General features: G+C 39.1%; 1 protein-coding gene across 19 annotated transcripts in view; it reads right to left on the bottom strand.

Moving 5' to 3' along the window:
• Positions 1–16,862, bottom strand: part of KDM4C (lysine demethylase 4C) — a 444,842-nt gene that overhangs the window by 391,996 nt on the left and 35,984 nt on the right. For all 19 annotated transcript variants that reach the window (XR_004959515.1, XR_004959514.1, XR_004959516.1 and 16 more), the window contains exon 2: positions 8,257–8,417. Coding sequence is in view for 14 of the 19 variants with exons in the window: in XM_036261634.1 (XP_036117527.1) it covers positions 8,257–8,417 (161 nt within the window). In the remaining 5 variants the exon portion in view is untranslated. The remainder of the gene's footprint in view (positions 1–8,256; positions 8,418–16,862) is intronic.

Here is a 16,862-nt window from a genome sequence, read left to right as displayed (position 1 = left end):
ATATATGAAGATTGAATTTAACAGTCATTACCCAACTTTTGCCTAAGTGGTAGTACCAATTCACATTCCCACCAGCAACACATGAGAGTTCCTGTTGCTTCAGGTTCTAATCACTTTGTATTGTCTCTCAATTTAATTTTAGTCCTTCTGATGGTGTGTAATGGTACCCAAGTGTGGATTTTATTTGTATTTCCCTGATAACTAAAGAAATCTTTTCATACATTCACTGATCCTATAAATATCCTCTTATTCAATTTTCATGCCTATTTTATTATTGCATTTGCATTGTCAGTCTTTTACTTATTAATTTATAGGGATTCTCTATATATTCTGGTTATTCTTGGATATGTATGTATATATATATGTAAATACCTACATGGATGTGTGTGTATACATATACATATATATATATATCTCAAATATTTTCTCTTACCCTGTAACTTGCCCTCCAACCTTCTTAAGGGTATCTTTTTAAAAATATTTATTTTAGAGAGGGAAAGGGGGGAGAGAGAGAGACAGACAGACGGTTATGAATGTGAGAGAGAAACATCGATAGGTTGCCTCACATACATGCCCCAACCTGGGATTGAACTCGCACAATATCCCCATATTACACATTTTATTTCCTCCAAGAGATACTAGTTTAAAATGAGACTATAAAACGGTGATGGAAAAGTAAATAAATAATAAAATAACAGACTATGAGACTGTAGACAACCATACTAAATGTTATTGAAAACACATACTTGAGCCCTGAACAATTTGGGTCAGCATTTATAGCATCGGCCCACAGACCAAAAGGTCTCAGGTTTGCTTCTCGGTCAAGGGCACCTGACTGTGTTGCAGGATTGATCCCAGCCCCAGTGTGGGTCTTGCAGGAAGCAACCAATCGATGTGTCCCTCTCACACAGATGTTTCTCTGTGTGTCTCTCGCACTCTCTCCCTTCCACTCTATCTAAAAATCAATGGAAAAATATCCTCGGGTGAGAATTAACAAAAAAAGAAAAAAAAAAAACACATGCTCAATATTTTTAAAGAATATGGGTAATCAAACCAAATGGATATGGATAAACATACTACATTGTCTTGAAAACATATTGAAAGAGGAGACGGTTATATTTAAGAATGTTAAAAATACTAAGTTTTTCTTCATCAAAAATAAATCTGAGCAATTAAAAAAATAAAACATTGGAGCCCTGGCCAGTTTGGCTCAGCGGTTAGAGCGTCGGCCTGCGGTCCGGAGAGACCCGGGTTCGGTTCCCGCTAAGGGCACGTACCTCGGTTGCAGTTTGTCCCCGGTCCTGGTTGGTCGTGCGGGTGGCAGCCACTCGATGTGTCCCTTCACGTCGATGTTTCTCTCTCTCTCTCCCTTCCTCTCTCTCCCTCCCACTCTATCTGTACAAAAAATGGAAAAATATCCTCGGGTGAGGATAAAAAACAAACAAACAAAACAAAAAAAATAAATAAATAAAAAATAAAACATTGATTTAGAGTTGAGGATGGCTATAGAATTAAGGCTAAAATTAGTGTTAGAGGTTAGGTTATGGTTAGGATAAGGGTTAGAGTTAAGGTTAGGGCTAGGTTAGGGTAAGAATTAGGGTTAGGGTAAGAATTAGTTAGGGTTAGAGGTGAGGTTGCTTTGGGTTTTGTTAGGGATAGAGTTCGAGTTAGTATAAGGGTCAGAGTTAGGGTAAGGGTAAGAGTTCAGGGTAGGGTTAGAAATATACAGTTAAAGTTAAGATTAGGGTAAGGGCTATAATTAGGGTTAAAGTTAGGGTTAGGACTAGAGGTTAGAGTTATAGTTTCAAATTCAGTCCGGGTTAGGGTGAGTTTGAGAACTGGGATTAGGGTTCAGTATGATATTAGGGTTAGTTTTAAAGTTTACTTTAGGGTTTGAGTTAGGAATAGAGTTAGTGCTAGAGTAACAATTAGGTTTAGATTTAGGATTAAGGTCATGGTTAGATATTTAAAAATAGGGTTAGTTTTAGTGTTAGGGTTAGGGTTAAAATTAAAATTATAGGTAAGGATGAGAGTTGGGGTTGGGGTTAGTGTACGGTTAAGGTTAATATTAGTGTTAAGGTTAGGGTTAAATTTATTATTACAGTTTAGGATTAAGATAAGTACTAGAGTTAGTTAGGGTTAGTGTAAGGTTAGCATTAGGGTTAGCATTAGGGTTGAGATTAGGTATAGGTTTAAGGTTGGGGTTATTGTTAAAGGTTAGGTTAGGTTTAGAAATAGGTTTAAGGTTAGGGTTAGTGTTAAAGTTCAGATTAGGTTTTGGATTAGGAATAGGGTTAGGGTGAGTATTAAATTGGGATTAGGGTTACAATATAGGTTAGAGATAGAAATTTAAGGTTATGATTAGATTAGGGTTAGGATTAGGTATATGCATAAGTGTAGAGTTAATGCTATGATTACAGGTTAGGATTAGGATGAAAGCTAGAGTTTGGGATAGTGTAGGGTTAAGTTAGAATTCAGGTTAAGTAAAGGTTTAACTTTAGGATTAGTATTAAAGGTTAAGGTAGGTTTGGGGTTAGGATTAGGGCTAGTGTTACAGTTAGGTTCAAGTATAGAGTTGGGATTAGAGGACAGGCTAGAAATTGGGTTAAGATTAAGGACAGGTTTATGGTTAGTGTTAGAGTTGTGTTTTGATTTAGGGTTAAATTTAGGATTTAGCCTAACCAGTGTGGCTCAGTAGACTGAGCGTTGTCCCATGGACTGAGAGGTCCTGGTTCAATTTCCCTTCAGGGCACATGCCCAGGTTGAGGGCTTGAACCCCAGTAAGGAGTGTGCAAAAGGCAGCCAACTGATATATCTCTCTCACATTGATGTTTCTATCTCTCCCCTCCTCTTTCTCTAAAAAAATCAATAAAAACATATTTTTAAAAATTTTTAGGATTTAAATGTTAGGGTTAGGTTTAATGTTAGGATTAGGGTTAAGTTTTTTGTTTTGTTTTTTCTTAAAACATGTTTTATTGCCCTGGCTGGTTTGGCTGAGTGGTTGGAGCATTGGCATGCAGACCAGAGAGTCCCAGGTTTGGTTCCCACTAAGGGCATGTACCTTGGTTGCAGTTTGTCCGCAGCCCTGGTTGGGGTCATGTAGGTGGTGGCCACTCGATGTGTCTCTCTAACATCGATGTTTCTCTCTCTCTCTTCCTCCCTCTCTCCCTCCCGCTCTATCTGAGGATAAATGCAGAAAGGGCCTCGGGTGAGAAAAAAAAACATGTTTTATTTTGGTAAAATACATGTAGCATAAAAACTACCATCTTGACTTTTTTTAAGTGTACCATTCAGTGATATTAAGTACTTCATATTGTGGCAACCATCACATCATCCATACCCAGAACTCTATTCATCTTGAAAAACTGAAATTCTATACCCACTAAAAAACGTTTTTGATTTAAAGTTTATTTTGTCTTTTTTTTTTTTGGATTAGGATTAGTTTTATTTTATTTTCTTTCTTTCTTTTTTTTAATCCACACCTGAGGATATTTTTCCATTGGTTTTCAGATAGAGTGGAAAGGAGAGAGAAAGAGAGGGTGAGAAACATCAATGTGAGAGGGACATACCGACTGGCTGACTCCTGCATGACCCCAAACATGGCTGGGGATCAAATCGCAACCAAGGCACATGCTCTTGACTAAAATCGAACCCACACCTCTTTGGTCTTTAGGCCATCACTCTAACCAGCCAGGGCAGATTAGGGTTAGTTTTAAAGTTAGGTTTAGGTTTAGGTTTAGAATTAAGATTAGGATTAGGGTGAGGTTAGTGTAAAGGTAGTGTTACTGGTAGGCTTAAGGATAGAATTAGGATTAGGGTTAGAGGTATGGTTAGAAAGTTAGTGTTAGGGTTAGGGGTAGAGTTAAGATAAAGATTGAGGTTAGGTATTGGGTTAAGATTAGGAATAGTGTTAAAGGTTAGGTTATGATTTAGGTTAGGGGTAGGCATAAGATCAGTTAGCATTAGTGTTAGGCTTAATGTTAGTTAAGTTTAGGGTTTGAAAGCTAAGGTTGGGCTTAGTATTAGGGTTAGGTTTAGTATTAGGGTTAGGTTTAAGAAAAAAACATAGATTTATTCAGGCTTCCGTTTGTAAATAAATATGTTTATAATCAAAATTAAGAGTATGGTCCTGGCCCAGCCGGTATGGCTCAGTGGTTGAGCATCGACCCATGCACCAAGAGGTTGCCAGTTCAATTCCCGGTCAGGGCACATGCCCAGGTTGTGGGCCCAATACCCAGAAGGGGACATGCAGGAGGCGGCCAATCAATGTTCTCTCTCATTGATGTTTCTATGTCTCTCTCCCTCATCCTTCCTGTCTCTCTAAAATCAATAAAGAAAAAATATTAAAAAAAAAAAAAAAAAGATCATGGTCCTGGTCAGGTGGCTCAGTTGGTTGGAGTGCCACCCCACACACCAAAAAGGTTACGGGTTCAATCCTCCGTCTGGGTGCATACAGGAGGCAATCGATTGCTGTTTCTCTCACAGCGATGTTTCTCTCTCTCTCTCCCCCTCCCTCCTCCTTCTTCTCCTTCTCCTTCTCTTTCCCCCTTCCTTTCACTTTAAAATCAATTTAAAAAACATAATCTTAAGTGAGGATTTTTAAAAAATTAATATTATCTTTAGAGCTATTTCTTTTCCTGCCTTGTGAAAAACAAGGCAGTTGCTTACCACCCAAAAAAAAGTATTTTAGCAATTTTTCTTTTCAAAATTTAGAGGAGTAAGAAACACAATAAATTTACAAAATCTAACTGTTATCTTTTATTTGGTATTGGTTTCAGGTGAAGAGCTTAGTGGTTAGATAATCATATACTTCACATAGTGGTCCCCTGATTATTTCCATACCCCAATTGTAACCATACATAGTTATCGCAATATTACTGACTATATTTCCTATGCTTTAATTACCTCCCCATGATTATTTTGTAACTACCAATTCATGCTTCTATGGACTGTAGTTTAAAATCTTAACATATCAGATGTTCTTTTTTTTTTTTCCTTTTTAAAAATTGTATTTATTGACTGATTTTTATTTTTTTATTTTAATTTTTTAACTTATTTTTTTGTTACAGATGTTTCTAACATATCAGATGTTCTTACACAGGAAATAGAAGCACAACATACTGAAGATTTTAAGGGATTGCAAAGTTAAACCTTTACACTTAATTAATCTAAATGAAGGAAACCCATTCCTCCTAAAGTTTACCTTCCTGATTGTGTCAACATAAAAATATATATTTACTATCATCATTCCCCCAAACCCAGCCTGAGCCCAATACCCAGTAGAAAATTTTCTACCAAAATCTGTATTTGCACTACTTATCTTAAAATAAGTTGCTATCACTACCATCTACTGAGGAATGAGTAGGAGGAAGAACAGTGCTTCTTACAATCTTTCTTCACCCTGAAGGCACAGATCGCTATCTGTACTTGTTAGGTTATTCCTGAAATTACATAAAGTGCATAACCTGTGGCTCAGGAGATTCTATGCCCAGGTTACTGTTGTGGAAGAACTTCACCCACTGTATGTATAATAATGGTTCATCATAATCTTTTTCCACAAAAACAATTCAAGCTTTACATTTAAGGAGGCTGTCATTCTTTTCACTTTCCCAACTTGACCACCAACTTTGTACATAGAAAGTTAGGGTGTCAAACCTCTCCGGCTGGAAATAAAAGTTAAACCTAAAATATAAACATAAATTATGTTGATAAAAGAAAAAACAGACAGACTGTAATCTGAGGACAAAGTCACTGCTTGAGAAACTAGGGTACTACTACTCAACCATTGTCTTCAAATCATAAATCAAGACCAATTCATTAAGTGGTGCATTAACGAAGACTCTCATGGGTGGCACTGTTCCCCAGGGCTATCCCTTAAAGTGAACTAGCAACATTAATAGCTTTGATTTTTACAATCTGATTTTATTCTCTGCCATTTTATACATATTTATTGCTGCAACTTCCAGAAAAAGAGGAGAAGTAGGGGAAACTGAGTTTATGTGACTTGAGAGAAAAAGATGGCAACAATAACTAAACACAGTTTGTTGTATTTCTAATGTAAGTAGAAGGAAATTTTCACAAGTTGAATAAATGAGTATCTCCAACTTGCTAACAAGTCTCACTTTTAAAAAAGTCTGGACCCAGGTGTGTTGTGTTCAATAGTCAGAAAACTAATCGTAGTCCTCATTAACTTCATTCTGACCCATAATGCCAAGGGCGGCACAGGTGCACACGGTGCCTGACAATCCCTTGTGAGGGCAGTTGCTGCTTCCTCTTCTCATGTTACTAAACGTGCCACCCTGCCACAGGACATTCACTAATCTCCATGGAACACAATAGGATAAGTGTTTTCAAGAAACAAAAGGGGAAGAAAAAAACAGGACAAAGGACTGTATTCAGAGTCCAAGAAAGGGAACAGTCACCCCCAACTCCCCTTTACCCAAATAAAGCCCAAGTTCTTGCTAACCCATTGTGAGTTTATGATCAAAACTGGGTTTGTCAAATGATTCTGAAATGGTATCATTCTCTTCAATTAAAGAATGACTATTCTCCTCCATGATAATCTGGAAGTGTTGAGGTTCCAAAAATGTAATCTTTAAAAGAGCTAACCCAATAAAGTGGTTAAACTAAAGATCACTCATCTGAGAAATTCATTATAAACCTTTACTTTCTCTTTGTTTTATCATCCCTTTTTATCTCTCACCCACCCCTGATAAACCTTCACTCAATTTAATTTCCCCAAATTTTAAATCTGTTCTAGGAGGCCTTGAACCATACATAACAGAATGACAGATTTCAGGGGAGAGATGACAGAACAGTCCACAAACTGGGTTACAAGTAGCAGCCACACACAGTAGGACTGGAACACTGACCCCTGCAGTTCTGGAAGCTCTCTCTTCAGCTGCTGTTTGCTTTCAATGCTACAGGACCTTCCTGCAGAGATGGGGATTGCAAGGAGAACCCGAGGCCCAGTCATAGTCAAGTGGGCTCTGCCAGAGCTCAGGAATTTATGTAGTGATGCTGACAAATCCACAGAAACCCAGATTATGAACTTAACATTTAGAACAACAATGAAATGAAGTAAATGCAATAAAATATATTCTTCTGAAGGAAATTTTTAAATTAAAATACATTTCCAGTATGGAAGAAACACACAGCCCATCTCAAGTTGATGTTAAAGAACGATCTCTCTCTCAAATATCTAACTTTGGGTCTACAGGTGCAAACCTGCAATGCAGTCCTCAGCACCTTCATGACCACTCCTCTGACCTTCAGCATATGACAGTTGCCCCTGAGAGGACTCTCTGCTGCTGCTCTGTCTCCCCCAACCAAGTCATTCTTCCCATAAGAGCCATTATGATCTTTTCAAAATAATATCACAAAATAATGAATAATCAAACTAACAGCCACCATGGCCTCCTCTCCTCCACTTTAAGACATCAGTGCTTTCCGCTGCACTTACTATGGCCAGACAAGCCCGATACCATTGGGCCACTTCCAGGGCTCTCACCTTACTCACTTACTACCATCTTCCCTTGCTCACTGAGCCCCAACTCCACAGACTCCCTTCCTGTTCCTCCATACATGAAGCTCAAGTCAGCCTCCAGGCCTCTCAACTTGCAAATCTTTCTGTCCCCACACCTTGAAATATTGTTTTCTTTCATCTTTTGGGTCTCTTTTTGAATGTCCTTATCTCGCCACCCTATGATGCTACCATTAGAATATAAGCTCCATGAAGGCAGGAACTTGGCCAGCTCTGTCTCCCCTCCTCCTCCCACGTGTGGTATAGTGCCTGGTACCTAGTAAGCACTCTCCACCCTTGATGCACAAATAACTGAAAACAGAATAAAACAGGCCTATCTATAAGAGAAAGAAAGTAGATTAGTGCCTAAGGGCTGGGTGCATAGCAGAGAATAAAGAGGGACTGCTAGTGAGTACAGTTTCTTTTTGGGGAGAAGAAAAGTTTTGGAATTAGATATGACTGATGACTGATGATGTTCTGTGAATATACAAAATACGACTGAATTTCATATTTTAAATGGGTGACTTATAACTCAAGAATCTGTTAACTTTTTTTAATTAAAAAAATAAGGCAGTTATTCTTTGAAAAAATCAAACGCTCCGTATGGATGAACAAGAACAAAGATTTTATAAATACCTTCCTTTAGAAGAAACAATTTTCCACATCATAAAGACTAAGAGTATAATTGAAAAGCCAAGTGATTATTTTGGTTTAAAGGATCTAAGGAGAATCACCTTTGCAAGACCAGCTCGGTGGGCTCCTTTAGACTCCATGTATGCGAGGTATTTGTTAAACTCCCGGAACTCCTCCATGGAAGGTCTGAAGGTCATGATCTTACAGCTGGGATTCAGACGACTCTCCGCCTGGGCTACCTCCATGATGGCTGGGGTAGCCTCTGCAGAGAAGAGGACATGGTCATCAACAGTGAAGTATTACATTAGGTAAGATAAGGTTGGTGATCATTTCTCCCAAATGACATGTAAGCGCCCCCAGCAGCATGTCTTTTAGTTACTTTTAGTTACTTACCATTCCCTTCTACCACCCTCATCTCTCCCTGGACTGCTGGGGCCCGGGGAAGGGGAGGGGGGCGCCTCTAGTTTTTTCAGGTCACTTTCCCATCCAGCTCCCTTCACAACAGGTATACACACCCAAATCCACTGGCTGCAGGATGAAAGCCTCATCCCTATCATTCTTTGGGGGCGTCCAGATCAGTCCTTTGCATGACTATCATGGCCTTGTCTTCCACCACAGGCTGCATTATACTTTATGCTCCAACAGTACTCTTGGATCTGTGCTTCTCTAAACAAGTACAGCTCTTCCGTGCCTTTGCCCAAATTATGTCCTCCCACTGGAGTATCCTTTACCTATTTCCTTACCCGGCAAACTCCTGCCCACTGTCAAGATTCCCAGCCTGGCGCAGGCTTATATGAACCTTCTCAGTATTTCAACCTCCCTCTCTGCATTCCTCTTATAGCAGCTGCCTGTCCCAATGTCTGGCACTTCTAACCACACACTGAACGCTAAGCTCCTCAAGGAAAATGCAGGCTCTCCATCTCTTTAAACCCTGACATCCAATCTGGGATCCAGCATGGCCCATAATATCTGCTACAATAACTGTCTGCAAACTGAATGAAGGAATAAATGCCAAAATGTTATTAAAGTACTTACATAAAATGATGCCAGATGCAGGGAAAAAGAAAACATTGGTCCCAAACAGGAAAGTTAGAAAATAGATTCATATGCTTAACTGGTAAAGTATAATAGAATATAAATATCTGAGCAGTAAGAATGGGGAAGAATCCCCAAGATTACCTTTGTAGAAACATTTGGTACAGGAAAGGCAGCCTTCCTTTTCCCATGGCCAAAAAATAAGAGTGGGCTGTATATTTGTCTAGGACAGCAGTTTTCAACCTGTGGGTCATGATCCCTTTGGGAGTCGAACGACCCTTTCACAGGGGTCGCCTAAGACCACTGGAAAACCCATATTTCTGATGGTCTTAGGAACCGAGACACTGCTCCTCTGTCCATCTCCAGGCAGGTCCGCCCACATGCAGATACGCCCACACACAACATGAGGAACTGTATTAAAGGGTCGCAGCATTAGGAAGGTTGAGAACCACTACTCTAGGAAGATGGAGAAGCCACTAAATAAGGAATTGCCAATATAATGAACAAAATAAGCTGATGAGCAAAACAGACCCAGAGACATAGAAAGAAGTAAGGTTCAAACTGACAGAACTCAGAGGAGAGGGCAGGAAGGATGGATGAAATAAACCAAAGAATTTATATGCACGTATGCGTAACCAGTGGACATAAACAACAATGCTGGGGGGGAGGGGGTCTAGGGGCAAAAAAGGAGAAACATCTCTAACAAAAAATAAATTAATAAATATTGAAAAAAAAAAAAATAGAAGGAATTGCAAATACAGCCAGTCATTCAGCTGGTTAATAATGAATGCCAAACTGCTGGGTGGGCACTCAGAAAGAAATGAGACAAAATCCTAACAAAAGTGGGGTGAAACAGATAAGTGCTCTGTAGAAGAAATCAGGGTGAGGAGAGACAGCACAGAGGATGGGGAGCGTTATACAGGGAACGCACTGCAGAGGCCTAAAGGAAGGAATAAAGCATGAGGGTATCTGGATGGAAAGCAGTACAGGCTGAGGCAACAGCAAGGAGCCTCTTGGGCTCTTCACGGAACAGTAAGAAGTGAATATAGCTGGAACTAGGTATACCAAAGAAGAGTAGGTGAGAGAGGAGATGTGGAGAGGGAGATGAGGGTGAGAGAGGAGAAGGGGGAGAAAAGGAGCTTGGTGCTTACTCTGAGAGGGGAAGTAATCTTGACCTCCTTCCCTTTCTTATACATTCCCATTCTTGATACTCTAATATGCGCTTCTATTCAATAGATGACACTGCTTTCTAAGGAAACTGTTCTGTTCATTTAAGCAGAGAAATGAGAAGGTTCATCACTCTAGCTGTAGTATCAAAAAAAAGGACAAGGCTGGAAGCACAGAGGAAATTTACACCAATCTAGGCAAGATAAAATGGTGACATGGAATGGTGACATGGAATGGTGTCGAGCAGTGAGAAGTGGTCAGATTGAAGAGATATTCTGAACAAAATTTCCTGGCAGAAGTGAGAAAAACAGGAATCAAGATTTTTGGTCTAGTCCTGGCCAGTATGGCTCAATGGTTGGAGCGTCAGCCCAGGCATCAAAGGGTCATGGGTTCAATTTCCAGTCAAGGGCACATACCTGGGTTGCAGGGGTTTTTTGGTTTTTTATTATCCTCACTCGAGGACATTTTTCCATTTTTTGTTCAGATAGAGCGGGAGGGAGAGAGAGGAAGAGAGAGAGAGAGAGAAACATCGACGTGAAGGGACACATCGAGTGGCTGCCACCCGCACAACCAACCAGGGCCGGAGACAAACTGCAACCGAGGTACGTGCCCTTAGCGGGAACCGAACCCGGGTCTCCTGTACTGCAGGCCAACGCTCCAACCGCTGAGCCAAACCGGCCAGGGCTGGGTTGCAGTTTTGATCCCCAGCCCCAGTCAGGGTGTATGCAAGAGGCACCCAATCTCAATTTCTCTCCTCCCCCTCCCCCGCATCCATTCTCTCTAAAAATCAATGGAAAAAATATCCACAGGTGAGGACTAACGGAAAAAAAAAAAAAAAAAAAAAAGATTTTTGGTCTAAAAAGCAGAACATTGGCTCTGACAAGATATCCAGCGAATTAGTAGTAATCAGAATTAAACCTCAGCCCTTAACCTAGTTTTAGCTTACTGGTCTGTGAAATATGCTTTGCCTCTTCCTAGTGTCATGACTTCATCAATTACACAAAACTGTTGACCTACAAATCAGATACATATACTGAAGACCTAGTTAGCTTATGTTTTACACTTTTCAATCTATAAAGTTTAGATTGAATCTACAAAGACTGTACAATCATCATAAAATTTAAAATGTTAAAAATGTTTTACATCGCCCTGGCTGCTTTGGCTTAGCGTTTAGAGCATTGGCCTGCGGACCAGAGAGTCCCGGGTTTGGTTCCCGTTAAGGGCATGTACCTCCGTTGCAGTTTGTCCCCAGCCTGAGTTGGGGTTGTTAGATGGCGACCAGTTGATGTGTCTCTCTCATATCAATGTTTCTCTTTCTCTCTCTCTCTCTCTCTCTCTTCCCCCTCCCCCCGTCCCCACTCTATCTGAAGATAAATGCAAAAATGACCTCGGGTAAGGATTAAAAAAAAAAGGAAAAAAAAAAGTTTTACGTCAAAGTGTCTAAAAATATTTTTTGAATGTTTTTAAATATGTTTTTATTGGTTTTTTAGAGAGAGAGGAAGGGAGAAAGATAAAAACATCAATCTGAGAAAAAAAACATCAATCAGCTGCCTCCTACATACCCCCTACAGGAGATCAAGGCCTAAACCCAGGCATGTGCCCTGACCAGGAATCGAACCAGGATCTCTCAGTCTATGGGACAAGGTTCAATCCACTGAACCATGTTGGCTGGGCACAGCATCTAAAAATATAATGCTAATCCCACCATTCAAATCTTTGCCAATATAACAAGCAAAAATATCTGCTAAGTTTTGTTTCTTTGATTATTAGTGATAGTGATCATTTTTGGATATTTATAACCATTTCTTTTCATTTTGCCTACTTATTTTCTTTACTCTTAAAAGATAGTTTATAAATTTTCTGCTCCTTGAGTTTTTCCTAAAACATAATTATCATTATTAAACTTAATAGTGCTGCTAGAATCAAATTCCCAGCCCCCCTTCTTTCTCTTCTACCTTTATTTTACTGAGCTAAGCAGAAAAGTAGGTTTAAAATGCTCTTTTAATAAATAACAAAATAAATGCTCTTATAATAATGCTTCCTAGTCAAAGAAGGACTGTTAGATTTTGCAAGAGGCTTCCCTATGACTTTCAGCTGAAGGTGGTCCAATAATCTTTTTTTCAATGCTATACCTCCTTAGAGACTGAGTCCCCAAAGTGAGTGGCAACAGTATCTGCTCTGTTATTCTGCTTCTATAGAGCTGCCTTCAATGTTTTTTAGACCACCTAAGCCAAATAATTATATTTATAGTAAGTACTCTAAGAAATTTTTTCTTAATGAACTAAAGGTCTTTTTTATTAAGTAAAGAAAAGTCCAGCACTAATCCAGACTTGTATAACTCTCCCATGCTTATTTGCAAATGTAACCTTCTCATGAAGGAAAAACATCTTTTCTCCTTATTCTTTATATGTCTTTACTTAGCTGGTGCTGTTTCCTACTAAATGTAAATTCATATCCTATATTTTGCTTCCCTGTGTACAGCTGGATTTATGACCTGTGTCCTATCATTTACACAATTTTTGTGAGAAGAATAAAAACTGATGGCTCTCATCATGGGAGTGTCAGTGTCTTAGACAAGGCCCACCTAAGAACTAGCCTGCACTGCTAACGGCCTTTGAAGAGAACATTTCAGGATCTGCTATAGAGCGCAGCCCCCTGGGAGATGCAGCACTCACCAGGTAAGCAGACAATGCATTAGGCTAAAAAGAAAATGAACCAAGGAACAGCTACCAGCTGTGCTAGTGTTAGAAAAGAACACTGTTCCAGCTTCCCCCATGGAAGACTCACCCAAACCCTAGAGGCCAGGCCATCCTCTCCTGTCCTTACTCATTCCTCCCTTCGTACAGTGAACTTTTTAAAAGAAACTGAGCACCAAGGCTCAAGCCAGGTGCTACTATCCTGCTCTATTCCAGCTCCCTGGGTTAAGTTTACAGACCTAGGCCCTGACTAAGGCAGCTGGAAGCCTGGCCTTTCAGTTTCAACACTGCAGTTCACCCAGTTTGATCTCACAGTGAGTCAAGTAAGCACTGGCTTTGCAGACTGCTTCAGTCAGGCATTGTTATGGATTGAATTGTGTCCCCCCTCTAATACCTGTAAAATTGACCCTATTTGGAAACAGGGTCTTTGAACATGTAATCAAGTAAAGATGAGGTCATACTCAATTATTAGGGTAGACCCTAGTCCAATATTACCAGTGGCCTAATAAGAGGAAAAGAGACAGACACAGGAGGAAGAATACCATGAGACTATAGAGGCAGACTAGTCATACAGCTGCAAACCAAGGAATGCCAGCAATCACAAGAAGCTGAGAAAAAGGCACAGAACAAATTCCCCTAGACCCTTTACAGAAAACATGGCCCTATGACACCTGGTCTTTAGCCTTCTAGCCTCCAGAACTGTAAGAGAACATATTTCTCTCATTTTAAGCCATCCACCTTTGTGGTAATTTGGTTCAGCAGCCCTAGGAACTTACACAGGTATCCAGGGCCAGACTGGAAGGGAAGAAGTAGAATGACACATTCCCCATCCCCAGCTTTATCAAAATCTAAGCTCATAACACTCTGATACTTGGGTGGAAAAGGGAAGTGGCAACTGGCCAGTGTGGCTCAGTGGATTGAGCGTTGTCCCATGGACTGAGAGGTCCCAGTTCAATTCCTGGTCACGGCACATGCCTAGGTTGTGAGTTCGATCCCAGATAGGGGGCGTGAAGGAGGCAGCCGATCTATGTTTCCTCTCTCACATAGATGTTTCCATCTCTCTCTAAAAAATCAAAAAAATAAATAAAATAAAATAAAACAAAATAAAAAATAAAATAAAGTTAAAAAATGAGCAGTTTGGCCCTGGTCAGTTTGTTTCAGTAGTTAGAGCATTGGTCCACAGACCAGAGTCACAGGTTCAATTCCCGGTCAAGGGCACATACCTTGATTGCAGGTTCGATCCCTGGCCCCAGTCAGGGTTGTGTAACCAATCAATGTATCTCTCTCACATCAATGTTTTTCTCTCTCCTCCCTTCCACTCTATCTAAAAATCAGTGAAAAAATATCCTCAGGTAAGAATTAAAAAACAACGAAAAGAAAAGAAAAAAGTGGTTTAGTCCTGGTCGGGCAGCTCTGTTGATTAAAGCATTGTCCCAATACACCAAGGTTGTGAGTTCCATCTCCGGTCAGGGCACATACAAGAATTAACCAATGAGTGGAACAACAAACTGATGTTTCTCTCTCTCTCTAAAAATCAATAATTTTTTTAAAAAGTGATTTAAACTCTTCAAAAATATTATGGTTATGAAACACAAAGAATGAAAAACAGTTCCATATTAAAAGAAGACTAATGTATTATGTGATTGGACCAAAAAACAAAACAAAACAAAAAAACTTTTCTTTTCCTTTACTACAAAGACTATTAGTAAGACAAATGGTGAAATCTGAGTAAGCTCTATAGATTAGATAATAGTACTGTGTCAAAATTAATATCCTGGTCTTGAGAAATACATTGTATTTAGAGAATGTCTCTGTTTTTATGACATATATGATGATGTATTTATGGGTAAACGGGTAGTATATCTACAAATTACTTTCAAATGGTTCAGAAAACAATATATGTATACCCACACACAGTAACAGAGGGTTAAGAGCAAAATCAAAAAAAATCATAGGCATGGAAAAAAGCTTCAACATTTGGGAAATCTGGATGAACGATATGGAGAACATCTTTGTTCTATTTTTTTGGCAATTTTCTATAAGTCTGGATTTATTTCAAAATAAAAAGTTAGCCTTGCTAGGTGGTTCAGTTGGTTGGAGCATCATCCCATATGCCAAAAGGTGGAGAGTTTGATTCCCAGTCAGGACACATACCTAGGTTTTGAGTTTGATCCCTGGTCGGGACTCATGTGGGAGGTAACCAATCGATGTATCTCTCTCACATGGATGTTTCTCTCTCTCTCTCTCTTTCTCTCCTTCTTTCTCTCTCTCTCCTGTGATGTGCACATGTACATGTATATGTATAGATAATTCCTTAGCTCTGCCCATTGAGAGGCCTTGGGAGTAGTAACACTCTAATAGCAATGAGCTCTCAAATCTTGGTTTCTAACCATCATTCTCCACTAAAAGGAACCAGGGCTTCTTGGATAAAAGACTGATTCTAGGGCAGGGAAAGAAAAAATACAAAGGCCTGGAACATCTTGTTGTGCCAGAAAATTAAGAAAAGGAAAAAAATGGGGGGAAAAACATAATAACCAACTTGAAGGGGCTTCCACTGGCTGAATCTGAGGAAAATTGACTATCAAAACCAATAATGATAGTAATAAAGAATAATCAACAAATCTTGAATAATGAAATAAAAACACTACAAAAAATTTTTAAATCCATGTCTATAATATTCCTTTTTTAAAGAAAGCATCAATCACTACTGCAATACATCAACATATTACTCCAAAGATTTATAAATGAAGAGATGAAAATAAGCCCTTATCTTGACTTTCCTGAACAAACAGTATTTTAGGGTGAGCAAAGAATTGATGGTGGAAAGTTCCTTTTATAAAAAAAGTCCAGCTATTAAATGCAGAAAAAATAACAGAATTATGTGATCACCATTTTTTCTTTACAATCCCTAATAAAATATAGAATCTAGGGAAACATTATCAATGGATGCTAAAATCATGAGGCAACAAGTTAATAGGAAGCTTTATAATAGAGGAATCAGGCTCATTATTAGTGAAATAAGCAGACATGATATGAAGCAATGGAAAATACACAGCATCACTTACTAATTGTTCTTACCTTAAAAAGTCAATCAGAATCTAAAGTGAGTCATTAAATCCAACTACTATTTTCAGGAAACACAGGAGCTACAGAAACAAAGTAAATACCACCACAAGAAAGCAATATACAAATCCTGAATGTGAGACAGTCTACATTCCACAAGTCAATGAGGGTGTGAGGGGAGGGAGTGCAGCAGGGGTGAGTACGAGGGACTGTTACAGAATAAAAAAGGAAAGATATAAATAAAAACTATATTCCTCAACAACTGGTCATTGGATATTTGCATAGAAAAGCACTAGCAATAATGCAACAAAGGAGGAAAAATAGCACGACTAGCACAAACCATCTTTAATATGTTATATATATATGTATATTCGTATCTGTACTCTGCTGTCATAAACTTGAGAATGTCCTCATTTTAAAAGGCATAAATTAGAACATCAAACCGTTTAGATTCAACATGTAAGACTTTTTCTGTCTGCCCTGTTAATTTTCAATTTGCAAAGTTCAGTGGCTGAATGTCAGATTACATTAAATAAGTAATTACAGTAGTCTGCACCTTATCCACAGGGGGGCATATTCCAAGACCCCCAGTGGATGCCTGAAAACACAGATAGTACCAAAACCTATATATACCATCTTTTTTCATATATATATGTGAGTATGTGTGTGTATGATATAGTTAAGTTATAAATTAGGCACAGTAAGAGGTTAAAACCAATAACTAATAATAAAATAGAACAAGCATA

The sequence above is a fragment of the Molossus molossus genome, unplaced genomic scaffold (genome assembly GCF_014108415.1).
Source record: "Molossus molossus isolate mMolMol1 unplaced genomic scaffold, mMolMol1.p scaffold_m16_p_14, whole genome shotgun sequence".
Lineage (NCBI taxonomy): Eukaryota > Metazoa > Chordata > Mammalia > Chiroptera > Molossidae > Molossus > Molossus molossus.
This window is presented reverse-complemented; position numbering and strand designations above follow the sequence as displayed.